The sequence below is a fragment of the Convolutriloba macropyga genome, chromosome 3 (genome assembly GCF_964194025.1).
Source record: "Convolutriloba macropyga chromosome 3, txConMacr16.3, whole genome shotgun sequence".
Taxonomy (NCBI): Eukaryota; Metazoa; Xenacoelomorpha; order Acoela; family Convolutidae; genus Convolutriloba; species Convolutriloba macropyga.
In genome coordinates, this window is record NC_134470.1 from 9109707 (window position 1) to 9132066 (window position 22360).

At 33.2% G+C, this 22360-nt stretch overlaps 1 protein-coding gene across 16 annotated transcripts in view; it reads right to left on the minus strand.

The window, feature by feature from the left end:
• The window catches only part of LOC142335911 (cGMP-dependent protein kinase 1-like), a 217200-nt gene that overhangs the window by 12438 nt on the left and 182402 nt on the right, over nucleotides 1–22360 (minus strand). For all 16 annotated transcript variants that reach the window (XM_075384281.1, XM_075384293.1, XM_075384287.1 and 13 more), the window contains 6 exons: nucleotides 20782–20845; nucleotides 16297–16469; nucleotides 14366–14431; nucleotides 9761–9944; nucleotides 9158–9303; nucleotides 3487–3576 (listed from right to left, as the gene is read on the minus strand). In XM_075384281.1, the coding sequence (XP_075240396.1) occupies nucleotides 3487–3576; nucleotides 9158–9303; nucleotides 9761–9944; nucleotides 14366–14431; nucleotides 16297–16469; nucleotides 20782–20845 (723 nt within the window). The remainder of the gene's footprint in view (nucleotides 1–3486; nucleotides 3577–9157; nucleotides 9304–9760; nucleotides 9945–14365; nucleotides 14432–16296; nucleotides 16470–20781; nucleotides 20846–22360) is intronic.

A 22360-nucleotide genomic window follows, 5' to 3' on the forward strand; every position in this document is an offset into this window, starting at 1 on the left:
TTTATTTTAGTTACTAAATAACTGTATAAGACCAAAATATAACCGTAAAATAGTAAAAAAAAACTGTGAAAAAATTTAAAGTACTAAAAATAACTGTAAAATTATAAAAAAAAATCAACAATACAATACTGTAAAACAATGGTTGCCTACTAAATAACTGTAAAGTAGAAAAAATAACAGTAAAAAACTGAAAACTAACTGAAAAGTAGTAAAAAAAAACAGTAAAACAGTAAAATAAATACAGAAAAAATTTTGTATACCAAAAACTAACTGTAAAAACGCTTTAACACTCAATTCAAACATGCAATTGAACAAAAAGGTTGTGCCTTTGTTTCGAATAAGCTTTTACAGATATTGAACATATTTGTTCAAAAATTATATGAATTAAAAAAAATCAACTTCGTTTCGATAAGCGTTTTTTAAACGCGATAGCAAGATTAACCATTGTCTGTTTCAATTTCGTTCTTCAATGTAAACAAATCTCTTCAAAGTCAGTTTTCCAAAGCATATTCAAAAGTATCTTTTTTGAAAATTAAACACATTTCTCAAATCAATCAGAAAGTAGACGATATACCTTAAGACAAACAATTATAAACAAATGATTTGCCTTTCAAAGAATATAAATTCAGATCAAAAGAATTTTTAATATTTGCGAGACAGCCGTAATTTTGCACTTAACCATTTATTCCACAAAAACTGATTTTTGTTTTTGAAACTTAAAATAATGATGAAAATTCTCTGATCTTTTTGATTACAGTAATGCTCAAATTTTTATTAAATTTTTTATATGCTTATGTTCAAAATATGTTTTCAATCAGAAGTTCAGTGCAATATATTGTTGGAAAAAAGCTTTTAAAAATATTGGAACATTTTAAAAATTTTGAAGCATATATCAACATTTCTGTAACTTAGCTGTTAATCTTGGTTTTATATTGGGTTTAAATTCAATTAATCAATTTTGTCAACCATCAGAGACAAACTAAAACACATTGCGTAAATTATTTTATTAATTTGTGAGCAATTTTGAAGTGACAGTGAAAACTTTGTCCTCATTTTGTGCGATATGCCACGTCTTAATGACAAAATGCTATATTTTGCCATCAAATCTTGACATTACAGATGGCATGGTGTGGGCGTTTAAATACAATGAAAAACATAATATGCCGATGCTAACAAAACAATGAAGCTGTAAAGAAAAAAATTCGGGCTACATCAAAAGTTTCGTCGGCGACCGTCGAGCAACAGCTTTGTTTTAGAAATCTTTTAGATGCCATATATTGCTCATAGTTAATTGATTGATTGCTCTTTTTTTCTAAAAGTCAGAGACAAAAAGGGCAATAGTTGTTTTTTATTGAGCTGAAATTGCAAGTTTTAAACATTAAGAAAACAGTGTACAATAAAAATCCATGCATTGTAAATAAAAAAGCATAAAAGTTTATTTGCTAATTTTACTTCCTTGACAATTCTTATTTCTCTTATCATGAATTTCAGATAAAAATGATAAATAACTTGCTGATAACAAAAGAAGTAGCGGATTTACAAGACACCATCCATTATTTTATATCGAGTTCATCTTGATGTCTCAAGTTTGATAGCATCTTCCTCCCGGAAAATTATTAAAAAAATAATTGGATATCAGGTGTTTTTGTTTTACATAGAATTTTGACGTTTTCGTTCGATCGGAAGCTGGCGATGCCTGCTATTGAATATCAATTACGCAGAATTCAAACTATTATCTGAGAAGGGCGATGTATACAACAGCATTTGCAACAAGACTTTTTGATCTGTAACTTTTCAAAAGAAATTCTATCACATGGTCAGCAAAACTTTTTCCGGTGGAAAAAACTCTTTCCCCTTTCTCCTACTTCTTCCTTTGGAAGGTACGCTTCCGCTTAGAAAAACGTGAAAACAAAATGATTGACACTTCTAATGTACAAACCTTAGTTCCCAGTACTTCGTAATTTATAGTTTTTGCATTAAAAAAAGAGTTTGACCTAGATGTTGCGACAATAAAAACTTGCCCGCGAGAAGCAGTGATAACTGCCAAAATACATATAATTTGCCAAGTAATGCCCCGACTAAAGTTGCAAAACGATATGTATGTCTAATTGGCCATATCTGGGCTGCCTTAGTGTATAAAATAACAGACTTCTAGGAATCAATCGGAAACTAGAAAAAAATTTGGCCGCATATTAGTTGAGAGCACCTCCACCTGGATATAAATCGAGAAATAAACCGGCATAACCTGTGTTAGTGCAGGCTAGAAAGTATTCCCAGTGCATCGAGTCCCGGAAACCCTACTAGTAATCCCGGGATCTTAGTTTTGCCAACTAAATTTAACTCGGGATTTTGTTATAACTTTTGTCATTTGTGGCATATCTTACAAACACTGGTAAGTTTCCCCCGGTCTTTTCTAAATGTTTCCCCCATTTTGCCGGGAATTTTTTAGCGATGTTACTAAGATAACGGAATCGGTGCACCGGGTTTTTGTATAGTGATTGCTACTATGCAAGATATTGGAGATTGTAATCTATAAGATAGCAAACTTTAATTTATCATCTCATATTTTTGCTCCATTATACCTTTGTTTTGTCGCCCATCTAAAGAAAATATCAGAAGCGTTTCATGCGGTTAAAACTTGCTCTAATTGCCTCGAGAACAAATTTGGTTCTTTTTTTTCATTCGAACATGAATTTTGCGAATATAACCAAAGGTCAACGAACACTTACATTGTAGTCTATATGCATCAATTCACTTACTTCCATTTGAAAATTTAAACCCAGATGATAAAGTCAGATTTAAATTTATTTCAACAGATAATTTAATGAGATGATGTCAAAAAATTAATGAATAATTATAATTTGTCCAGCCTAATAATAAGTGGGAAAAGCAAGTAATTTTGTGATATAATCATTATACTGCTGAAGAAAGGGGTTACAGTCCACTGTTGGGGATGATAACAGTTGCGCTAGTTAAAATTTTTAAAATGGACGCGTTTGCTTTTGCTAAAAAGAAGGAACAAGCTTAGTCATAAATTTCACCATTGATAATTTCATACATGTGTAAAAAACGTATAATGACATGAAAGGCAGGACGAAAATAGTATTCACAACAATCAATAAATATATCAGTAATATTGACTAAATTTAGTTAATATGTTCTGGAGCTTTGATGTTTAATTACGCTTCCGGTTTGCACTTGATTCAATCACTACCTAAACTAATTGCAATTGGTCAGCAAAAATCTTTTACTTTTGTTCTTTTGTCAAGACCTGATTTAGAACGCGGCAAAAACACATCAGAGCACTTACAGTACTCTCTCTGATCAGTGCAAATTCTCTGTTTCAGAGTAGAAACATACAAATTTTCTGATTCAGAGAAGAAGCATAGAAATTTCTGATTGAGCGCTGATCAGGATTGGGCTTTATTTCGGGTCTTCGGAGCAACTAATATTTTGATGTTAAGGTGAAAGAGGACGTGAACAAACCTGTGATTCATGTGTGTCCATAACTCCCCTCCTAGACACACCTCCATCAGCATATACACAAACTTCCTGTCTTTGAATGTTCGAAATAACCTAAACAAACATAAATAATAACATAACAACATTAAACTAGCAATAAACATAGCTGTCTAAAATAGCTATGAAATAGACTGTTGAGACCCTTAGTTAAATTACCATTTCGACCAAAGACAAAAAAGTTCTACTCAAAGAACTCTTGATTTCAAATTTTATCCTCATTTTTAAAGGAATCCTAAGACACCAATTTCTTTTCAGTAATAGAACTTCAAAGTAATCTAGTTCGGGTGACCTCTATTCATTTTAAAATATAGTTTACTTTCTTAAGATTTAATAAGCGAGCGCAAAAGTATTTTTTAGTGAGGTGAGTTTTGCATAATTAGAATTTTCATAAAACGATTGACTTAAAAATTATACCTAAGAGCAGCAAATGACACAACGCACTCAGCCATAGAGTGCCAGAAATCATCAAGAAAGTCATTCTTTGGCTTCTTGGCGCGTGATTAAATAAATGGTCACAATACAAAAAACAGGGCGAATTAAAAGTAGCAGGACACGCTCTGAACTACATTCCAAAGAATATTCGATAGCCAAACAAACAAATCGACCTAGTGATCACAAATATCAAGAAAGCGAATTTTTGTTCAAATGCAGTTTTCTCACTCTACTTAAACTTCAGAGTGAAAAAAGGTTGCACCGCAATTCAACTCCTTTTTTCGCTACATTTTATGGTAAATTTTATTTTCTACATTTTATGAACAAAAAGAAGTTGACTTCGGAAACACCACTCCAATTTGACATCAAAAATAATCAAAATGAGTAAGTATCTTTAGCAAACTTAATCGGAAGGCTTGGAAAAGGTTTCTAAATAAGACTTGAATTGGCTCGCTTCAAGTCGATCACTCAAAAATCCTATGCATTCGAATCTGAGATCAATTTGAAAGAAAAAAGAAAAGGAAAAAAAGGAATGAAAAAAAAACTGAAACCTGGCATCCTTTAGAATATTCTGTACAGGATGCAACTCCAGAACAACTTTTCAGCACAACATGTACTTATCTTTTGAGTCAATCAATGGCTTTCCGCATTAAAAAAGCAGTCAAACAATCCAAAACATAGTAAACAAAAGCAGCATAAACCGTTCAAAAATTCCCTATTTTTTGATCACTGGAAACTGGCCAAGAAATAATAAAGATGACTTGGTTATGAGAACCATAGAATGATTTAAAATAAGTAATAGTGCTGAACAATTTATTTTCAAGGCAAAACATATAGATATAAAGAACCTAAAAGTTGGATTATTATAACCAATATTCGAACAAAAACAAAAACATTAATTCTAACCAATTCAAGCGTTTAAGACCAAATCTTACAAATATAAAAATTGTAATACCGATAACTCACCATAGAAAGAACAAATTGCAAATAAGGATACTATGAGGGATAAAAATTGTTGAAAAACTCAAAAGTTACAAAAAAAGCACGATGATGGGTAGCAATGTCCAATGAATTTAACTTGTTTGTACAAAATTCCCTAATGCACAAATTTTGATTACAAAGTTGAGGAAAACCCTTTTGGCCGAAAAACTTTGAGTTGGAGGAAAACAAATTTCCATTGCAAGAAATTTCATTTTAAAAATGCCACCTGTGAGATAAGAAATATACTCTGCCTGAATTTTTTACACCTATTTTTCTCGCTCACTCATTTTTTTTCGTTTTTCTATCATTTCCTCTCTCCTTTTGAATTTTGTTCAATAGATTGATCTAACAAGCTTTCACTGCGGCATTGAAATTTCAATCCTGTTTTAGAATGATTTAATAAAATAAAAAGAGAACCCCAAAACTTCTCTTCTATTTGCCAAAAAGACAAAAAACAATGCTTTGTAGGAAGCCACATAGCCACATTAACAAAAATAATAGCTTCGCTTTCGCTCCGAGGCTGTTATGAAAATTTTTTCCCAGATAGTCTAGGAGCGTATTATTATAAAACGACCTCAGAAGCAAAAGTTATTTTAGAGGTGAACAAAAGATATTTATGGTCCTAGTTGATTAACGGCCAGCTACGCTACTAAAAATCATTTGAAATTGAATCTGATAGCATCAAAAAAGTTGAGAATATATAGTCAATAGTGGTGCAGGTTCTGAATGCAAGGAGATGTGCTTTAATGAGAACAAAAACATATCTGAATTTAATCAAAAAAAAAATTCAGTTGATCCAAAATTTTTGCATTTTTTTTTAAATTTCCCGTGGATGATTAACAGAATTATTTTTGAAAATTTATATTGTTTTTAACACTAAAAATTTATATTGTTTTCTCAATACAATAATTGAGAAGATTTAAAAACTATTCAAAATGAAATTAGATGTGAGAATTGATCGCAGAGATGTCGCGGAGTATATAACAAACTGAAACTGAATCTCGAACAATTAAAGTGTGAGTTTTCAAAAAAACAAATAGTCAACCTTTTCTACGCTAGACACAATTAAAACCAAAACTGACCTCAATTATTGGATAGTAACTGCTCATATATTCCATATTTAAATTGAAAAAAGCTGCATTCTTCATGTCTTGCATAGATAAGTCAAAAAATTCTGAAGTTCGTCACATATCAAAAGTTTTTTATTAGGAAAGAGTTTGCAGAAATTAAAAAAAAATAAAGAAAATAAAAAATATAGATATCCTTTTTAATTGACACTTTAACCAAGATGTTAGTGATTTGAAAACTTCAATTCCTTTTTAAATGTACCCCTTCAACGCCGTATTTTAAAAATTTATAATGTATTAGCAATTGAATTATTTTATTATCTTGGCTCCTATAACTGTGGTCATAAACAATATAACAGCTGAATGAATGAATGATATATTGTTTTTCAACAATTAAAATATGCTTTTCGAAAAATGTTTTCCTCCAACTCTTGTCAAGAAGGAACAAAATGCCCTTAGTCATTTAAACTAAGAGTTTGAATCAAGTTTTTTAAATCATTATTGTTATTTCACCTATTATTGCCATGCATAGTTCGTACTGACGTCAGTGGGATACAAAACACGAAAAAACAATTAACATAACTAAATTTTGGTATGAGACTAAACATGAAAACAAGAGAACAATCAGCGTAAAAAATCGCAAGAAAAAGAGTTATACTGCAAATATGAGTCTCTTTTCAATTGCTGTCTCTCTATCTGAATGCAAGGAGATGTGCTTTAATGAGAACAAAAACATATCTGAATTTAATCAAAAAAAATTCAGTTGATCCAAAATTTTTGCATTTTTTTTAAAATTTCCCGTGGATGATTAAAGGAAATATTTTTGAAAATTTATATTGTTTTTAACACTAAAAATTTATATTGTTTTCTCACTACAATATTTGAGAAGATTCAAAAACTATTCAAAATGAAATTAGATGTGAGAATTGATCGCAGAGATGTCGCGGAGTATATAACAAACTGAAACTGAATCTCGAACAATTAAAGTGTGAGTTTTCAAAAAAACAAATAGTCAACCTTTTCTACCCTAGAGACAATTAAAACCAAAACTGACCTCAATTATTGGATAGTAACTGCTCATATATTCCATATTTAAATTGAAAAAAGCAGCATTCTTCATGTCTTGCATAGATCAGTCAAAAAAATTCTGAATTTCGTCACATATCAAAAGTTTTTTATTAGGAAAGAGTTTGCAGAAATTAAAAAAAATAAAGAAAATAAAAAATATAGATATCCTTTTTAATTGACACTTTAACCAAGATGTTAGTGATTTGACAACTTCAATTTCTTTTTAAATGTACCCCTTCAATGCCGTATTTTAAAAATTTATAATACATTAGCAATTGAATTATTTTATTATCTTGGCTCCTATAACTGTGGTCATAAACAATATAACAGCTGAATGAATGAATGATATATTGTTTTTCAACAATTAAAATATGCTTTTCGAAAAATGTTTTCCTCCAACTCTTGTCAAGAAGGAAAAAAATGCCCTTAGTCATTTAAACTAAGAGTTTGAATCATTATTGTTATTTCACCTATTATTGCCATGCATAGTTCGTACTGACGTCAGTGGGATACAAAACTAGAAAAAAGAATTAACATAACTAATTTTTGGTATGAGACTAAACATGAAAACAAGAGAACAATCAGCGTAAAAAATCGCAAGAAAAAGAGTTATACTGCAAATATGAGTCTCTTTTCAATTGCTATCTGTCTATAACTTCAAGGGGACATCATTAACAAATAAACCCAACTAAAGGAGGTCAAACGTAAAGAATCTCTTGATTTCTAGTTAAAAAGAGCTTGTTTTTAAATCTTTCTTTTGCACAAGAACTGTGGAGTAGGCTCAGGAAAAATTATGAAAGTGCAAAAAAACATCATCTGGTGAAAAACAATTTTAAAAAAGAAATGATAACAAGCAATATGGAAAAAAACAATGAAACAGCAAAATATTAAAAAAAACAATAAAAATATCAATTTAACAAAAGGATTATGAGAAAAGCTAAATCGTGTCTGTTTTTGCCCCCCACAACCACCCACTTTTATAGGGCTCGTCTGTTTCGACTTCTCAAAGGCGTGTGAAAGTCAGCTGCTTTTCTCAGTAAGCCTCCAATTAATTAGATAATTGCCGAGGGTATTAAAGCACTCTTAGCCCAAAAAGTTTATAAAGAATGAGGTCGGCATTTGCAAAACCAAATAGGACTTTATTGGTTTTGTCCACACGCTTTTGTCCTCACGGATACGAAGTGACATAATCGTTTGACAAAAAAAGAAGCTGAGAAAATGGAACTGCAAATATAGAAGTTATGGTCACGAAACTTTGCTTAGAAATGGAAATTGGCTCAAGAGATCGCGATTGAATCTTGACAATTTTTTTTGTTTCTTTAGGGAAACGCGGTTCAGTAAAACTAAAGGAAAAAACATTAAATAAAAATGATAATAAAATTAAGCTTTAGACGGGATATTGCGCGGTTGATACGTGGAAAAGGAGTCAGCGAACAAAATTGTGGGCGATAGTTATATCGTGGACATTGACGAAAGTTTTTTCTCCAAGTGAAAAGCCAATAAGTGAAGAAAGCTTCATCGGCAATGAGTTTTTGGGTGGCATATGTCGAAAAACTAAAAAACTCTTGCGACATTTTTAGCCGAACACAAAGATCTGTTGCGACTGATTGGCCGCTTATAAAGCTCTAAATGGCCATCAAAATCAATTTCAAGCTGACGTTAGCTCTCAAAATATTTCAAAATCCAAACACGAAATCGGCTTGCATATGAAATTGATCGAATATTTGTGGAGAGAAGCAATTTAAAAAACATAAATATGTACGGAACAAACTGGCATATGATTGACAGCTATATGTGTGAGTTCAATCGGGGATATCATAATAAGAAAAGAACGTGATCCGTTCGAATGCATTCTAATGAAACTACGGGACTACAATGATGCTGTGGAGTCTAAATTGTAAGCTCAGTTTATCGATAAAACAATCAATTGTTCTCATCCGTATTGTTAACTTGGGGGTGCTAACAGATGGGGGGCAAAATCTGTTTCCACCCCAAAGTTAAAAAGACGGACAATAACAATGGATTGTTTTATCGATAAATTGAGCGTTACACCCCCCTCTACCCAAATTTGGTTGCGAAAAGCATACTTGATGATGAAAGGGCAATCTGATGATAGAAGGATGGCCTTTTCTGAATAGATGTGGTCTTGTTGTTTCAACTCCACAATGTGTTGCTTCCTCAGACACTTCAAGGCATAGCTGGATGCCTTCCCGTCTCTTCCTATGTGCTTCACCTGATTGCACAAAGTAATGTTAGTTATTAACAATTTATATTAGCGAAAAAAGTAAAAAGTATGGCAGTGAAAAGTTACGGTGCTGTACGATAATGTTTGGATGAATTATAAAAATTATTACACCTTCTAACTATTTTGTCATAAAAATATTGCAAAATGTTGCCTATTTACTTCACCCGTAAACAAACGTTGTTTATATTTGTTAGCTACTTTTTGTCAGTTCGCCTTACAATACAAACTATCGAGATAGAAAAAATACGATGCTTTACAAACAACTACATTATTTAGATTCCTTCAAAAAATGTGTGCTCGGTTTTTCACTTAATTTTTTTTTTGTAAAAAATTGAAACACTAGAATTTAATTTAAAAAATTATTCAGTCCACTATTTGTTAGAGTTGATAAAAAATTCACAAAATTCCCAAGATTTGATTTTAAAGAAATCTTGAAAGGGCTGACCAGATCAACGCGTCCGAATCCGCCCTGTCCGATGGTGCCCAGATGGTAGAGGTCACTGATCTTGACATGTTGGAACTCTTCAGGGAATGCGACGTCCTCCCTAGTGGCGGCGTCTGTTTTGTGGGTGTCCGAATACTTCTTGTTTTTAATCTCCTCCAACGGACCAATCAGTTCTATGAAGTTGCTGCAACAAGAAAACTGATTTACCCCCGTACCTTGCTTGCAGCAAAAATCATCGCTGAATCATTGAAAATTGCAGTCTGTTTTTTTGGCTTACCATTACTATGTTCATGTCACTTTTGGGAAATTACAGATAAAATTTCATAGTAAATAATACGAGCATGAAAAAAATTTACTGTTGACTCTATTTGCAGGGGTAAATTACGGCTTAGTTTAATCTGCCAATAAAGCTTCCCTTTAAAAATTTCGTTTCAAAGTAGAGGCCTCTACTTTTGAAACGAAATTTTTAAAGGGAAGCGTGCCGAGGACTTTTTAACAGGTTTTAGCAGGATTTTTTTTTGTGGAAAAAGTATGGAAAAGTAAACAACTGACACAGTTAAAAAAGTGCAAATAGTGGAACTAAAGAGAGCAAAGTTTAATTAAAAAAAATTAAAAAGGGAGTAAATAGATTTTTCACCTGTCCACTTGGCCTCGAATTCACGCCTACAATTTTTGTTTATGAAACTCCGCTTCAAAAGCGTTCTACGTCTTATCACATTCGCTTGATTTTCAACCAAGTTAAATTTACTCAGCATAGTGTAGGAAAATAGCCGCGATTGATTCCTTTGACCTCGATTTTCATTGAAACAACCAAATTGAAGAAAATAAACTGAGTGGTTTGCCACAAAAAAATCATAAGAGATGCTATTTTGACTGAATTTGGTCGTAAGCTATCACTGCTTCTTAATGTAATATTTGAAGGATTAATATCAGGCCTTGATACTAGAACTATTTTCAATCAATGATGATATAAAATTGGCTGTTCGTGTTTATCCCGTTTCAAAGTTTTCGATTTTCGGCGGTGACAGATACATTATAAATGGTTCTACTTGTAGACTCATGTTTGGCTGATAGACTCCTGTTCTGCCGATTTAAGCCGAATGAGCAAAAAATGAGACCAGCCTTGACAACTCAAAACGATGAAGATTTCATGCAACATATAGAAAAAGCGACAAAAGTAGGCAAGGTGGATCAAATTGTTGTCTGTTTTTTACTATGAACAGATTATGATCATAACACTTTTTACCCTGTTCAGACAAAAAATCATAGTAAAAAACCGGCTCTCTGAAAACACTCGGAACAGTCTAAAATCCAATTCTTCAATTATCATGATCAGTCAAAAAAACATTCTGTGAATGTTCTGAACTGCCCATTTCCAGAGTGTAAAAAAAGTTGCAATTAAAAGGAGAAAATCCTCGGTTGCCAATAGATTTAAAACCCAAATATATCACACACAACAGTCAATTGTATCTCTATTTTAAGAAATATGTTTCAATACATACACAAAAAAACGGAAAAAACAAAAATCTCGAAATTAACTTTCGTTTTTTGTCTGAAAGACTAGGGTTAGCAATATCTATAGAACCAATAACAACCAGTTGAGAACCGTTCACTATACTGGGATCTTAGAAAACATCAATATGAACGTAGAACCATAGACCATAGACAACTCAACACGTCAATTAGAGAATTTGGCAACACTCAATTTTTCTTGATTTTTATGAAAGCACGAATGTCACAGTCACTAAATAATTTAACTAAATTTTAAAATCTATATCAATATAAACTATCTATTAATAAAGCAGATACTAACTTGAGTAAATACAACTGAGCGACCATTTAACAAAGAAACAATAATTTCTAAGTAGAACTCAAAAACCCAAAAACACTTTACGAATACAAATGATGTCAAAGTCATCAAAACCATTAGCGACAAACTGGAACCTTACTATAGGTTACATTTTGTCTAGTTAAAATTTCCCCCGACATATATATTCATTGTTTTCTATTTACAATCAAGTATGAGCTAAAATATTGAAAGAGTTCAAATATACTTCAGTTGAAAGTCAATGACCTATATTTGGGTGTAATCGATAAGTTGTTGAGTTGATAAGTTGTTGTTTGTAGTCGATACGACAACAAAAACAACAAATAAGGTCAAAATATAGAAATTAACTGAAATGTTACGCAAATAAGCCTATTCAAACAGGCATAAAAAAAGAAAACGTACTTCTTGAGGGACTCAAAAATGCAACTATGCGGCATCAGAACAGATGAATCTGCTTTAATAGCATCTGTAAGAAACTAAAACAACAAAGTGACGCAAAATTCAACTCGTCAAAACGTACAAAAGTTTATACGAAAAACAATAATTTTGTTCCAACATCAGTTTTGAATTCTGTTTTTAATCCATAAAAAAATTTGACATCCTAAAACTAATTTTTTTCCTTCCTTTATTTATAATGGCCTGATTCATGTCACAGTTCCAACTTCACTTGTCAAAAAAATAAAGAAACCATTATCAAGGACACCTTGATAAGATTTTACTGATACGAATCGAAGTACAAAGCTGACTAGACTAGCTGACATAACCAACGTAATTAACAACTAACATAAACGGAATCTAACTTATTCTTGTCTTAAACACGGACATCATTCAAAAGATCACTTAGAAAATTTGAAATCAAATTGAAAAATCAAGAAAATAAAATATACTCAATTAAGCCTCTTTAGAGGACTAAGGAGACCAGTCATTAAAGATTCTAATTGACAGGACAACCAGAACAGCAAAAATTCGATAAATACAGCTATTTCATGAAATTAAATGCCTGAATTTCCTTAAACAGCTAACTTTTATTGAAATCACTGAATAGAATCCTTCGTGTCTCATTTGCGGCCAATAGGAACAGTAATTATTATGATTGAGTAACAACCCTAGTCAAGACCAGATGGTTATCTTGCAAGATCTTCCAAGATTCTTGCAAAAAATGGCTATCTTGCAAGATCTTGCAAGAAGAATGGTTATCTTGCAAGATTCTTGCAAGTTCGTTCCGGTCGAGCTCTGCTATCATTGGCTGTTTTAGACGCATTATCTTTCATTTAGCGCAAACTTTTACCAATATATAGTGGAATGAGTTTTCAGAGATCATTTGAAACAAAGTTTATACCAGATATCTGTATTTTTTACAGCCGTTGGTATTAATACTGGTTACTCTCACTTATTTACATTAATTCGCGCTTCAAATCTCTTGTTTTGCTATTAAGGAAAACAATTTACTTTTTTTCTAAATTGATTCAATTTTTAGTTTGAGTGAAAGAAAACAAACTTGACGCTATTTTGGTTGTAATTATGTATCACAATGTAAAAAAATAGATGGGAAGCAATGTTCGCGTCTCATTTTTATCTTGTTCGATCATGTTCCCTTTATTTGCATATTTGCAAGATGAATGGTTGTCTTGCCAGATTCTTGCAAGATAACCATTCGTTGTCGACCGGAGAAGAGAACAAAAGAACTACATAAACGGTAAAACCGAAAACTTCACTTGTTTTTTTTTGAAAAAAAATAATGTCAACTTCTATAAGCAGTTAGCCCTTTGCAGAAGCTAAAAAATTGCCAAAATTCAAATTAAGAACGCATATATCACCTTCTAAAGCCACTCGTTAATATAATCAGGAGAAAAATTTATTGAAACAGAAGTCAAATTTCCGCTTTGAAAAAATTTTTCAAAGACCGAAAAATTGATTGTTCAAACACCATTTTCTTATTCCTTTTTAAATCAGGTTTAAAAAACTACTCATATAACTCATTTTTCCGAATTCTTTTTACTTCGGTGTGACGATGCCAAATCACTACTCCATTTGGACGTTTTATTGCTAACAAAAATTTCGAAAAAACTTGATCATATCCTTTAAAAAAGACAGCGCCCCAATACATATCATATTTTTTGAATTGTAATAATATGAGCTCCCAAATAAAAGCAGTTTGAGTAGCCGACAGCTCATAATGGCAATCAAAACCGTTTAGCTCTATTTAATAGATAAATTTTGGAAATTTTTGGTTGCGCAACAAGAAAAGAGAAATCAATTTTCAGGTCAACTCGGTCGCTCTGGGCCTAACACAGGAAAACATAACCGACTAACGTCGGGCGAATTGCTCTCAAACGACCGGCGAGCGGTTGGCTTGGTCAGTTGCTAGCCACGGGGGGGGGGGGTGCAACGGGGGCTGATGGGGGCAGCACTGGGTGGGGGGGGGCAAAAGCGCGGTGGGGGGGGGGGGGTGGAGCCAATAGTGGGGGTGGGGGGTCAACAAAGGGGGGGGTGTCAACCTCTAAGAACCGCCCCTCACACCATAAGTATAAGTATAAGTCTCCAAGACAGTTTGAGCTGAAACAGACCTGAAAGGCTCTAAGAGCACATAATGCCCGCTGGGCGCTACCTGTTTATCCCGTTTTTGAGGACGAAAAGTCAAAAGCGTCAGACGAAAAATTGGTTAAGCGAAAAATCGCATAAAAAAGACCGACAGGACTAATATAATTGCTACAAACTTCGTTTGAGAGCAATTAAAAAGGGAGCAATTGTAAGTACTGGTAAATTGAGGTACTAACCTTCTATCAATTTGCACGCATTCCACTTCTGTATCAGTGATAATTGACGCAGTTCTTCTGTCTTCGCTGAAACATTTCATTATCATCATTTTCTCAAAAATGTATTCACACTCAAACAACAACGCGACTTCGGTGATAAACACACCTCTAAACTACATATAAATCTATACATGGTAATTAGTCAACATTTGATGTCATCATTTGAAAGCCCGATAAAAATTACAGACAAAATTGATGCGTTTCTGCAAAATTTGAACAGTTTGTAAAGGTTGAATTATCATTTGAGATATAATCGAAATTTGAATCAACTTTCCTTTGCTGCGTAATGAAAGCTGCTCCGACTATTATGAAAGCTACAACCAAGGTGGAACTTCTCAGAACTTTTGACACCCAAAATAATTTCCCCACTTTCATGTCTTATTAGTTTGGAGAAAACCATTAATTTATAGGTTTTACTTGCAAAATTTGGCCTACAAAAAAGTGGGAGTCTTTGAAGGACGTTGTCAGAAAAAAACCACAACGTTATAACGGAACATACAAAAAGAGCAAGCTCAGATTAATCGCTTGTTTTTTAAGTAAGTAGAACATAAAGAAGAGTCGCAATGGATTAAGAATTAAACGTGTCCCAATTCAGTTCGAAATTTGCAACAGTATGATATCAAAAAATTGCAAAAAAGTTGTTTTTGTGACCAAGACTGATAACACTTTATCCCAATGTACAACTAGAATCTTTAGATATTCCCTTTTTCAAATCAACGCAAAACTGAATTGTTAAATACATGGAAAGGATTAAAAGAAATCAGCGCAATTTTCCATTTATAAAATTTGAGGTGTATTAAGTCCACTTACTGTCATTACTACGACCCCACAGAGAGAGACAGTAGTTTGGTAAATTGAGGACGCACATATTTTTCCAACCTCTCCCATTCCCAGTTCTCGCACATTTTTTGTCAACTAGAGGACAGGGGTTAATGTTTCAAAAAGTGAAATAAGAGATACAATTTTTTCTGTAACAATGATTCAGTCAAAAAATAAAGTGTTCTCTCCACCAAAATATAGAATTTAAATCTAAGAGAGCCCCTTACGGACATAGCGAAACTTTCAAGAAGTCATATTTCAAAATCTTTTCATTGCAATCTACTTAAGGCAGGCGATTTTTTCGATCTCGAAACATAAAATGGTATGTTCTAAAAGTATGCGGCTCAGACGTACACAAGACGTAGCAAATCTTCTGTTCTTTGTCCATTTTTTATCCATTTTCAAGGGACTACAATTTTGTCATAAATGAAAGCTCTATAAATAAACTCATAAAATTTTTGGCTCGAGAAATATAATCGAGAATAGATTTTATTGGTGAAAATTACTCATGTGTGAAAAATCTGTGCCTAAAATATTTCATAATAGGCAGTTCTTGGTCTATGACCAAATTTGATATACTTCAAAATATATATGACTGAAATTTTTCAAATAAGAGTGTTTAATTACAAAAAATTCAAGATAATAGAAGTCCATGAACAATTTTCTTAGTAATAGAGGTTTCTATGACCAGAAGTTTGTCAAATACGACAAGTATATGACTAAATGTCGCGCAATAGAGAGTTTTATGAATTGAAATTTGTCATTAATGATAAGTATAAATCTAAAGTTTTCGTGAATAGAGAGTACTATTCGCAATAAGTTTATCATATATGAACTATTAATGTTTAAAATAGATATTTCTATGAAGAGATTTTTTTTAAATCGAAAGTTTTTATAATAGCCAATGTCTAAACTTTTTTTGCAAGACACCCTGAAAATATCTCGCTTCCATATTTACAACCTCCTTTCGTGAATCTTCTGCAACTATTACGATCATCGATCATAGACCGCATATTTATAGTTATAAATTTATAACTTCATAATTTATGAAATCAACCTGGACTACTACCCACCATATGAGTGCCTTTTCTCCAAAGTAGTCTCCCTTTTGAAGGTGTCTGATTAGAACTGGGAGTCCGGACTGGGGGTGGTTCTGGACGACTCTGACTTTGCCCTGTCTGATTATGTAGAATGTCTCTCCATACGCATTCTCTCTAATGATGTACTCGTCCGGGGAAAAGTGACACTAAACAGAATATATTATCTTTATGACTGCTTTTAGGGACCCCAGCCGAATGATTTTCTTGCAAGATCTTGCAAGATAACCATTTCTGCAAGAATTTTGCAAGATATTGCAAGATAACCATTTCTGCAAGAATTTTGCAAGATATTGCAAGATAACCATTTTTGCAAGAATCCTGCAAGATCTTTCAAGATAACCATTTGGTCTCGCCTAGGGAAACATATCGGCGTACTAACGCCGGACAAAACGTTCTCGAACGACATCCGAGAGATGGGGGGAGGGGTTCAGTATAAAATTTTTGAGTGGCTTTAAAAGGTTTTATTAGAGAAATTTTGGCGTTTTGACACTAAATAGTAAACACTACATCTTTTAGGGAAAGGGTTCTTTTCAACAGCAGTCTTTCCTTTGGTCCCTATTCGACAATTCAAGAATTGCTTCTCTTTATGATCTAAACTCAACAACAAACAAATGAGGTCCTAGACCGAAACTCGGCACGTACAGTCAGTTCAAGACGGTACATCTCTATTTCCAGATCGTCACACACAAAAATCTGACTATGTCTAAACTTCAATGCACTACGTAACAAGCTCCAAAACTGATGAGAAGAAAAAAGGAAATGTATTATCAGCGATTAATGAATGTAGATGGTCAGAAAAACTCGAAATCTTTTTTTGACTGCATTAGCAGATTAAAATGCAAAGTTGCATCGCAAGATAGGCTCAATAAAGAGACAGCTGATAAATTCAGAGACTATTTTTCTTCAGTTGGTATAATCTTAGCATCAAATTTTGAGTCTAAAAAAGAGAATATTTCTAAAAGCAGTAGTATTAGTGTACAATCAATGCGACTAACCAGGGCAGGGCCACTTTGCTGGAAGTACGGGAAATAATAAATAAAATACAAAACAAATATAGCACAGATTGCTTTGAATTGAACAACTTTTTTCTGAAGAAACTTGAATGTGTAATTGTGCCAATACTAAAAAAAAAATTAATCAACAAATGTATCGATGAAAGAAGTTTTCCACCTTGCTTGAAAGAAGCTATCATAGTAGCAGTTTATAAAAGTGGTGATTGTCCAGGAATCATCTAATTTCTCTACTTCCGACTGTTGCAAAACTCTTTGAAACATTTCTGTACAACAAAATATCTAATTTTTTGGAAGATTTTGATCTCCTCGATGCAAATCATTATGGTTTCAGACGACAAAGAGGAACAATTGATGCATTAGCTCATTTTGTTGAAAACGCTAGGGACACTTTAGAAAACCAGCCAAAGTGCTCGATAGGGTTGTTTCTAGATTTGAAAAAAAGCATATGACGCGGTTGATCATAACTTACTTCTTAGAAAAATTGCTAACATAGATTTGAGAGGCCCAATGCTTGAAATTATGAAATCTTACTTAACTGACAGAAAAAAAATTCTTAGATATGGCGCTGCAAGAACAAATCTGAGAATTGTTACGTTTGGCGTGCCTAAGTTCAGTTTTAGGACCACCACTTTTCATCATATACGTCAATGACATCAGACAACAATGCAACTGCTCCACAATAACGCTCTATGCCAACGATACTGCTCTGCAGCCACAAAAAATACAAATGAAGTTCTTTTTCAACGTGATATTGAAAACATCGGCCTCTACTTAAGCGATAACAACCTGACGCTCAATGTTGAAAAAACAATTAATCTAAACTTAGGTTTTAAAACTATGATGAAAGTTCTAAGAATGAACATAGCAACCCATAAAAAGAGCAACGAAGTAAAGTATCTCGGCGTTTTGCTGGACAACAAATTGGATTTCAAAAAACAAATAAATAGCGTCACAGCAAAATTGACCAAATTTACGGGGCTGTTCTACAAAATAAGGTTTATATTGAGTATTAAACAGTTAGTTTTAGTATATAAGTCTTTTGTCCAACCCGTAATACAATCTGGAGTACTTACTTACGGTACTGCAAACAAGACAAGCCTGAAATTTATCGAAGTGAAAATTAAACAAATTTTGCGAATTATTTTCAGGAAACAAAGTCATCAATCAACAGCGAACGAACGGGAAAAATATGGAATCTTCCTGGTGAAAGAGCTACATATTTATGAGGTTTTAAATTTTTTAACCAAAACAATTAGGCGAGAACATGAAAATGAAGTTTTTAACAGGTTTATTGAGGATTCAAAGCTTGTCAGGTTAGATGAGAAAAGAACAACAAGTAAGAAACTAAAACCGAGCAATCAATTTACTGGTATCAACCCAGAGAAAATTGGAATACGAATAAGGAAATTGCTAAATTATATACTTAATTTCGACTCAAAATATGTTCAATTAATAAAGAGTTGCTACGAATCTGGAATTAATACACACCACCATACTTTTCTTGAAAGTATTATACAAGGAAATGATATCATAGAACTTTTTTTTGAGTTTTTTTAGCAATTGTCTAAAACCTAACTTTTTAAAACATTTTTCTTATTTTTTTATCCTTTTACAAAAACTCAACTGTTTCCTCACGTGTACTTGCTGTCATTCAATCTTTTTAAACCTTAAAAACAAACCAATATCAACCCCCTACCCCACCCCTATTTGCTAACAAACTTAAACTGCTTCCCAAAGGCATCAGACGACAAGCTTTTTTGCCTTTTGATGGCCTTTTGAGTATGTATATGTAAACCTCATTGAACAATGCTGTTTGTTTATACATACTTGAGAACAATTTTTTATTATTATTTTCCGTACGTTCAAAACTTTGCGTTCTTCGTGCGTACAAAAGTGCGTAAGTCCTGACTTAAGTGCGTCCATGTCCCAACTTTCTTGCGTTCATGTTCAGATTTTCGTGCGTTCACCAGACTTTTGTGCGTACAGAATTTTTTGTGCGTTCGTCGTGGATTCAAAAGTGAGTATGTTCTGATGTATAATTTCCTTTCGGCAATGATTATGTGTGGCCTTAGTACTTGGTACATATTTAATATAAAAACTCAGTCAATCATACTTTTCCGACTGAAACTTGGCTATCTGTCCAGATACAAATACGTATTTGTTTCAGCGAAAAATTTTCCAACATAATGCAAAAAGTTGGATACAATTCATTCTGCCTCCGGCTGCCGTTTTGGAAATTTTTAACTCAAATTGATGGCCTTTTGGTGAAATCTTTCCCTTGTGAGAGCACTTTATTAGGAGTGTTGAATAATTTGCGCGCTAAACGGTCCCTATGATCAGAATTTTGAACGTTCAGAGTGGCTTGTGTCTAGATTTTAGTACGCTCAAATTTGCTTTTGTGAAAACCTTCATGCGCTAAAAACTTCATTTGTGAGTATTTTCGTTTGTTCAAAGTTGTATCCAGTTGCATTTGTCCAAGATTTTATGCGTTTATTCATGTTTGCAGACAGTGTAACACTGAAGAAGCAACGCCTTCTTGTGCATTGATTTTTGGTAGGGACATATCGGCGAACTCAAAGGAAGCCGAAGTAAAAGTAAGCCGACAGAAAAGCAAGCCAAAAGTTATGTAATAGTTATGTAATCTATCAGAAAAAAAACATTGTTAGTTGTTAAAAACAATACTGCGCGTAGTATTATAGTGCATAATGTATTCCAATTCACCAAAGAAAAAAATAAGTCAATTTTTAGACATCTAGTGGGTACGGGCCTCAGCGAACCGCTGTCCAAGGCCATGACTCTCATCCGCTGTGAGATGTAATCCGGAAATCGCGGGCCGGTTATCGCGGCGAAGCGCGCGCCCACTGGCCCGCCAGGGGCAACTTAAAATACCGGTATCCTCAAATTTTTCGGCTTACTTGACCTCATTTTCAAAATTCGGCTTGCTTGCCTATCGACTTGCTTGACCGCCACCGGACATATCAGCTTTCGTTCTGGGACCTCAGCTTGGGCATGGAACAAAATAATCAAGATTGGTATCAGCCTACGGATCAGATCATTGGTTTGGATTGGTCAATGAAGTGTTTGCTTAAGTTCTACTAAATAACTTGCGATATCAGTCCTCGATAATTCAATTGGCTCAAGTAAAAATGCTTGTTTCTGCAAAGATTTTAGAGTGAAAATTTGATTTGCGCAAAAAAATGAGGAAAATGTTGCGCATTTATCTGGCATGAAGAAACAACATATTTACTTCATCAATATTGATCAGGAAAATAAATTTATCTAATGCATAAAAATAATAATAAAAAAGATAACCAATTGTCAATGCTCATTCTTATAATTACTTTACAATTCAAAAGTTCAGCGGGACATTATCAAGACAAAGGATCATAATAATAAATGCAAACATGTTTCAAAAAAGTAGAATATGAAAGGGTTTAAGACTTACGAAGTCGACACAGTAGACTAATTTGTTCATCATCTCTATTGGAAGCTCCTTTAGCAGTGGAACACTAAAACACACAATAATACAATTAGACATATAAGTCCCTAGTCGACTGAAACTTGATATACAATTTTCAATTTGAGATCTTGTCTATCAAGTTTTGCAAAGAGATGTCAAGATCATATATATGTCCCATCAAGGTGTATCAAGTTTTGATTTATTGAACCATTCGAAGTCTAAAATAGTTACGGGTAACCGAATTTGAAAGGGGGAGGGCACGAAACCATGCTCGGGAATCCCTGGATTTATTGGTATTCAAAATTCATCTTCGTTTCGTATCAAGAAAAAGAAACAGAAATTTCTAAATATATATAAAACTATAAATATATATTTTTTAAACACGCTACACACTCGATCATCAGACTCGCTCAATTAGGTTTATATTCAACTTATAAACAAAACGTATTGGCTATCTATGGAGATCATTAAAGCAATTTGGTTTTGGTCTCGGAAAAAATCCATGAAAAAACACTTAATTTTAGATAGTAAATAATCCAACACCAACCCCCCGCCCCCTCCCGGGTTTAATAGCATTGTTTATTTCCTACCTAGAATTAAGTATAGGTTTTTTTCTTGGGTGTTTATGTCGTAGGTATCTTTGGTTTATGTATTTTTTGACTCCTTACTTTATTCATACCATTGCCCAGATTTATTTTACAGGTGGTGATTTTAACAGTGTGATTAATAGGCTGTGAGGGGAAACAACTGAGGAAGTGGGTAATATCCGCTGGCATTCTTGACTCCGACTCAAAATCTTGCATCTAAGATCGCCCCCCAGCATTCCCTCTTCCAACATCCATGGAAAACGGGCGCCATATTACGCCTTTCAAATTAAGCGCCCGTATTTTTAGGTGGAGTTTCAGGTTTTTAATAGCATTGTCAAAAAGTGATGAATTTCTACGATTTCCTACGTCAAAACAATTCGAAAAAGATTGAAAGTTCCGTTTAAAATCCGTTTTGAAAAACAATAAGGCTTTGATCTTGTCGGTAAAATTGATTATTAACCTCTACTACAAAAGAAAGAAAAAGTATCGTGTCCAGTTTTGTAGGTATTGTATGAAACAAAAACATTTGAGAAGGCAAGCAATCAACCCAGGCTATTTTGATATTTAAAAGATTTTCAGTTTCCTATTTCGTGCCTTTGAAGAACTTTATAGTAAAATGTCCATTATAAAAACAAGAAAAATCTTACAAATCATAATTACTATAAACTTGACAAATGCTGTTTTCTTAAAATAAACATACCCAGCAGATTGCCGGAAAATATCCGCCGTTGATTCCTTTAACCAAGACTGGGATTGAAAGAAGAGAAAAAAAAATAACGAAAAAAATGATTTAACCAATTTTTAAAAAATTTTGATATCATTGTGGAGCTGAACATACTCCTGTTTTGTATTGAGACACCACAAGGGCTAGTATCAATACCAATAAGCACTAGAGATGGTAACTAAGAACACAGCTTGAGTAACGGGCATCTAAAATTGGGCTTTATGGGTTTATCCCGTTTCTATTTATGATTTCG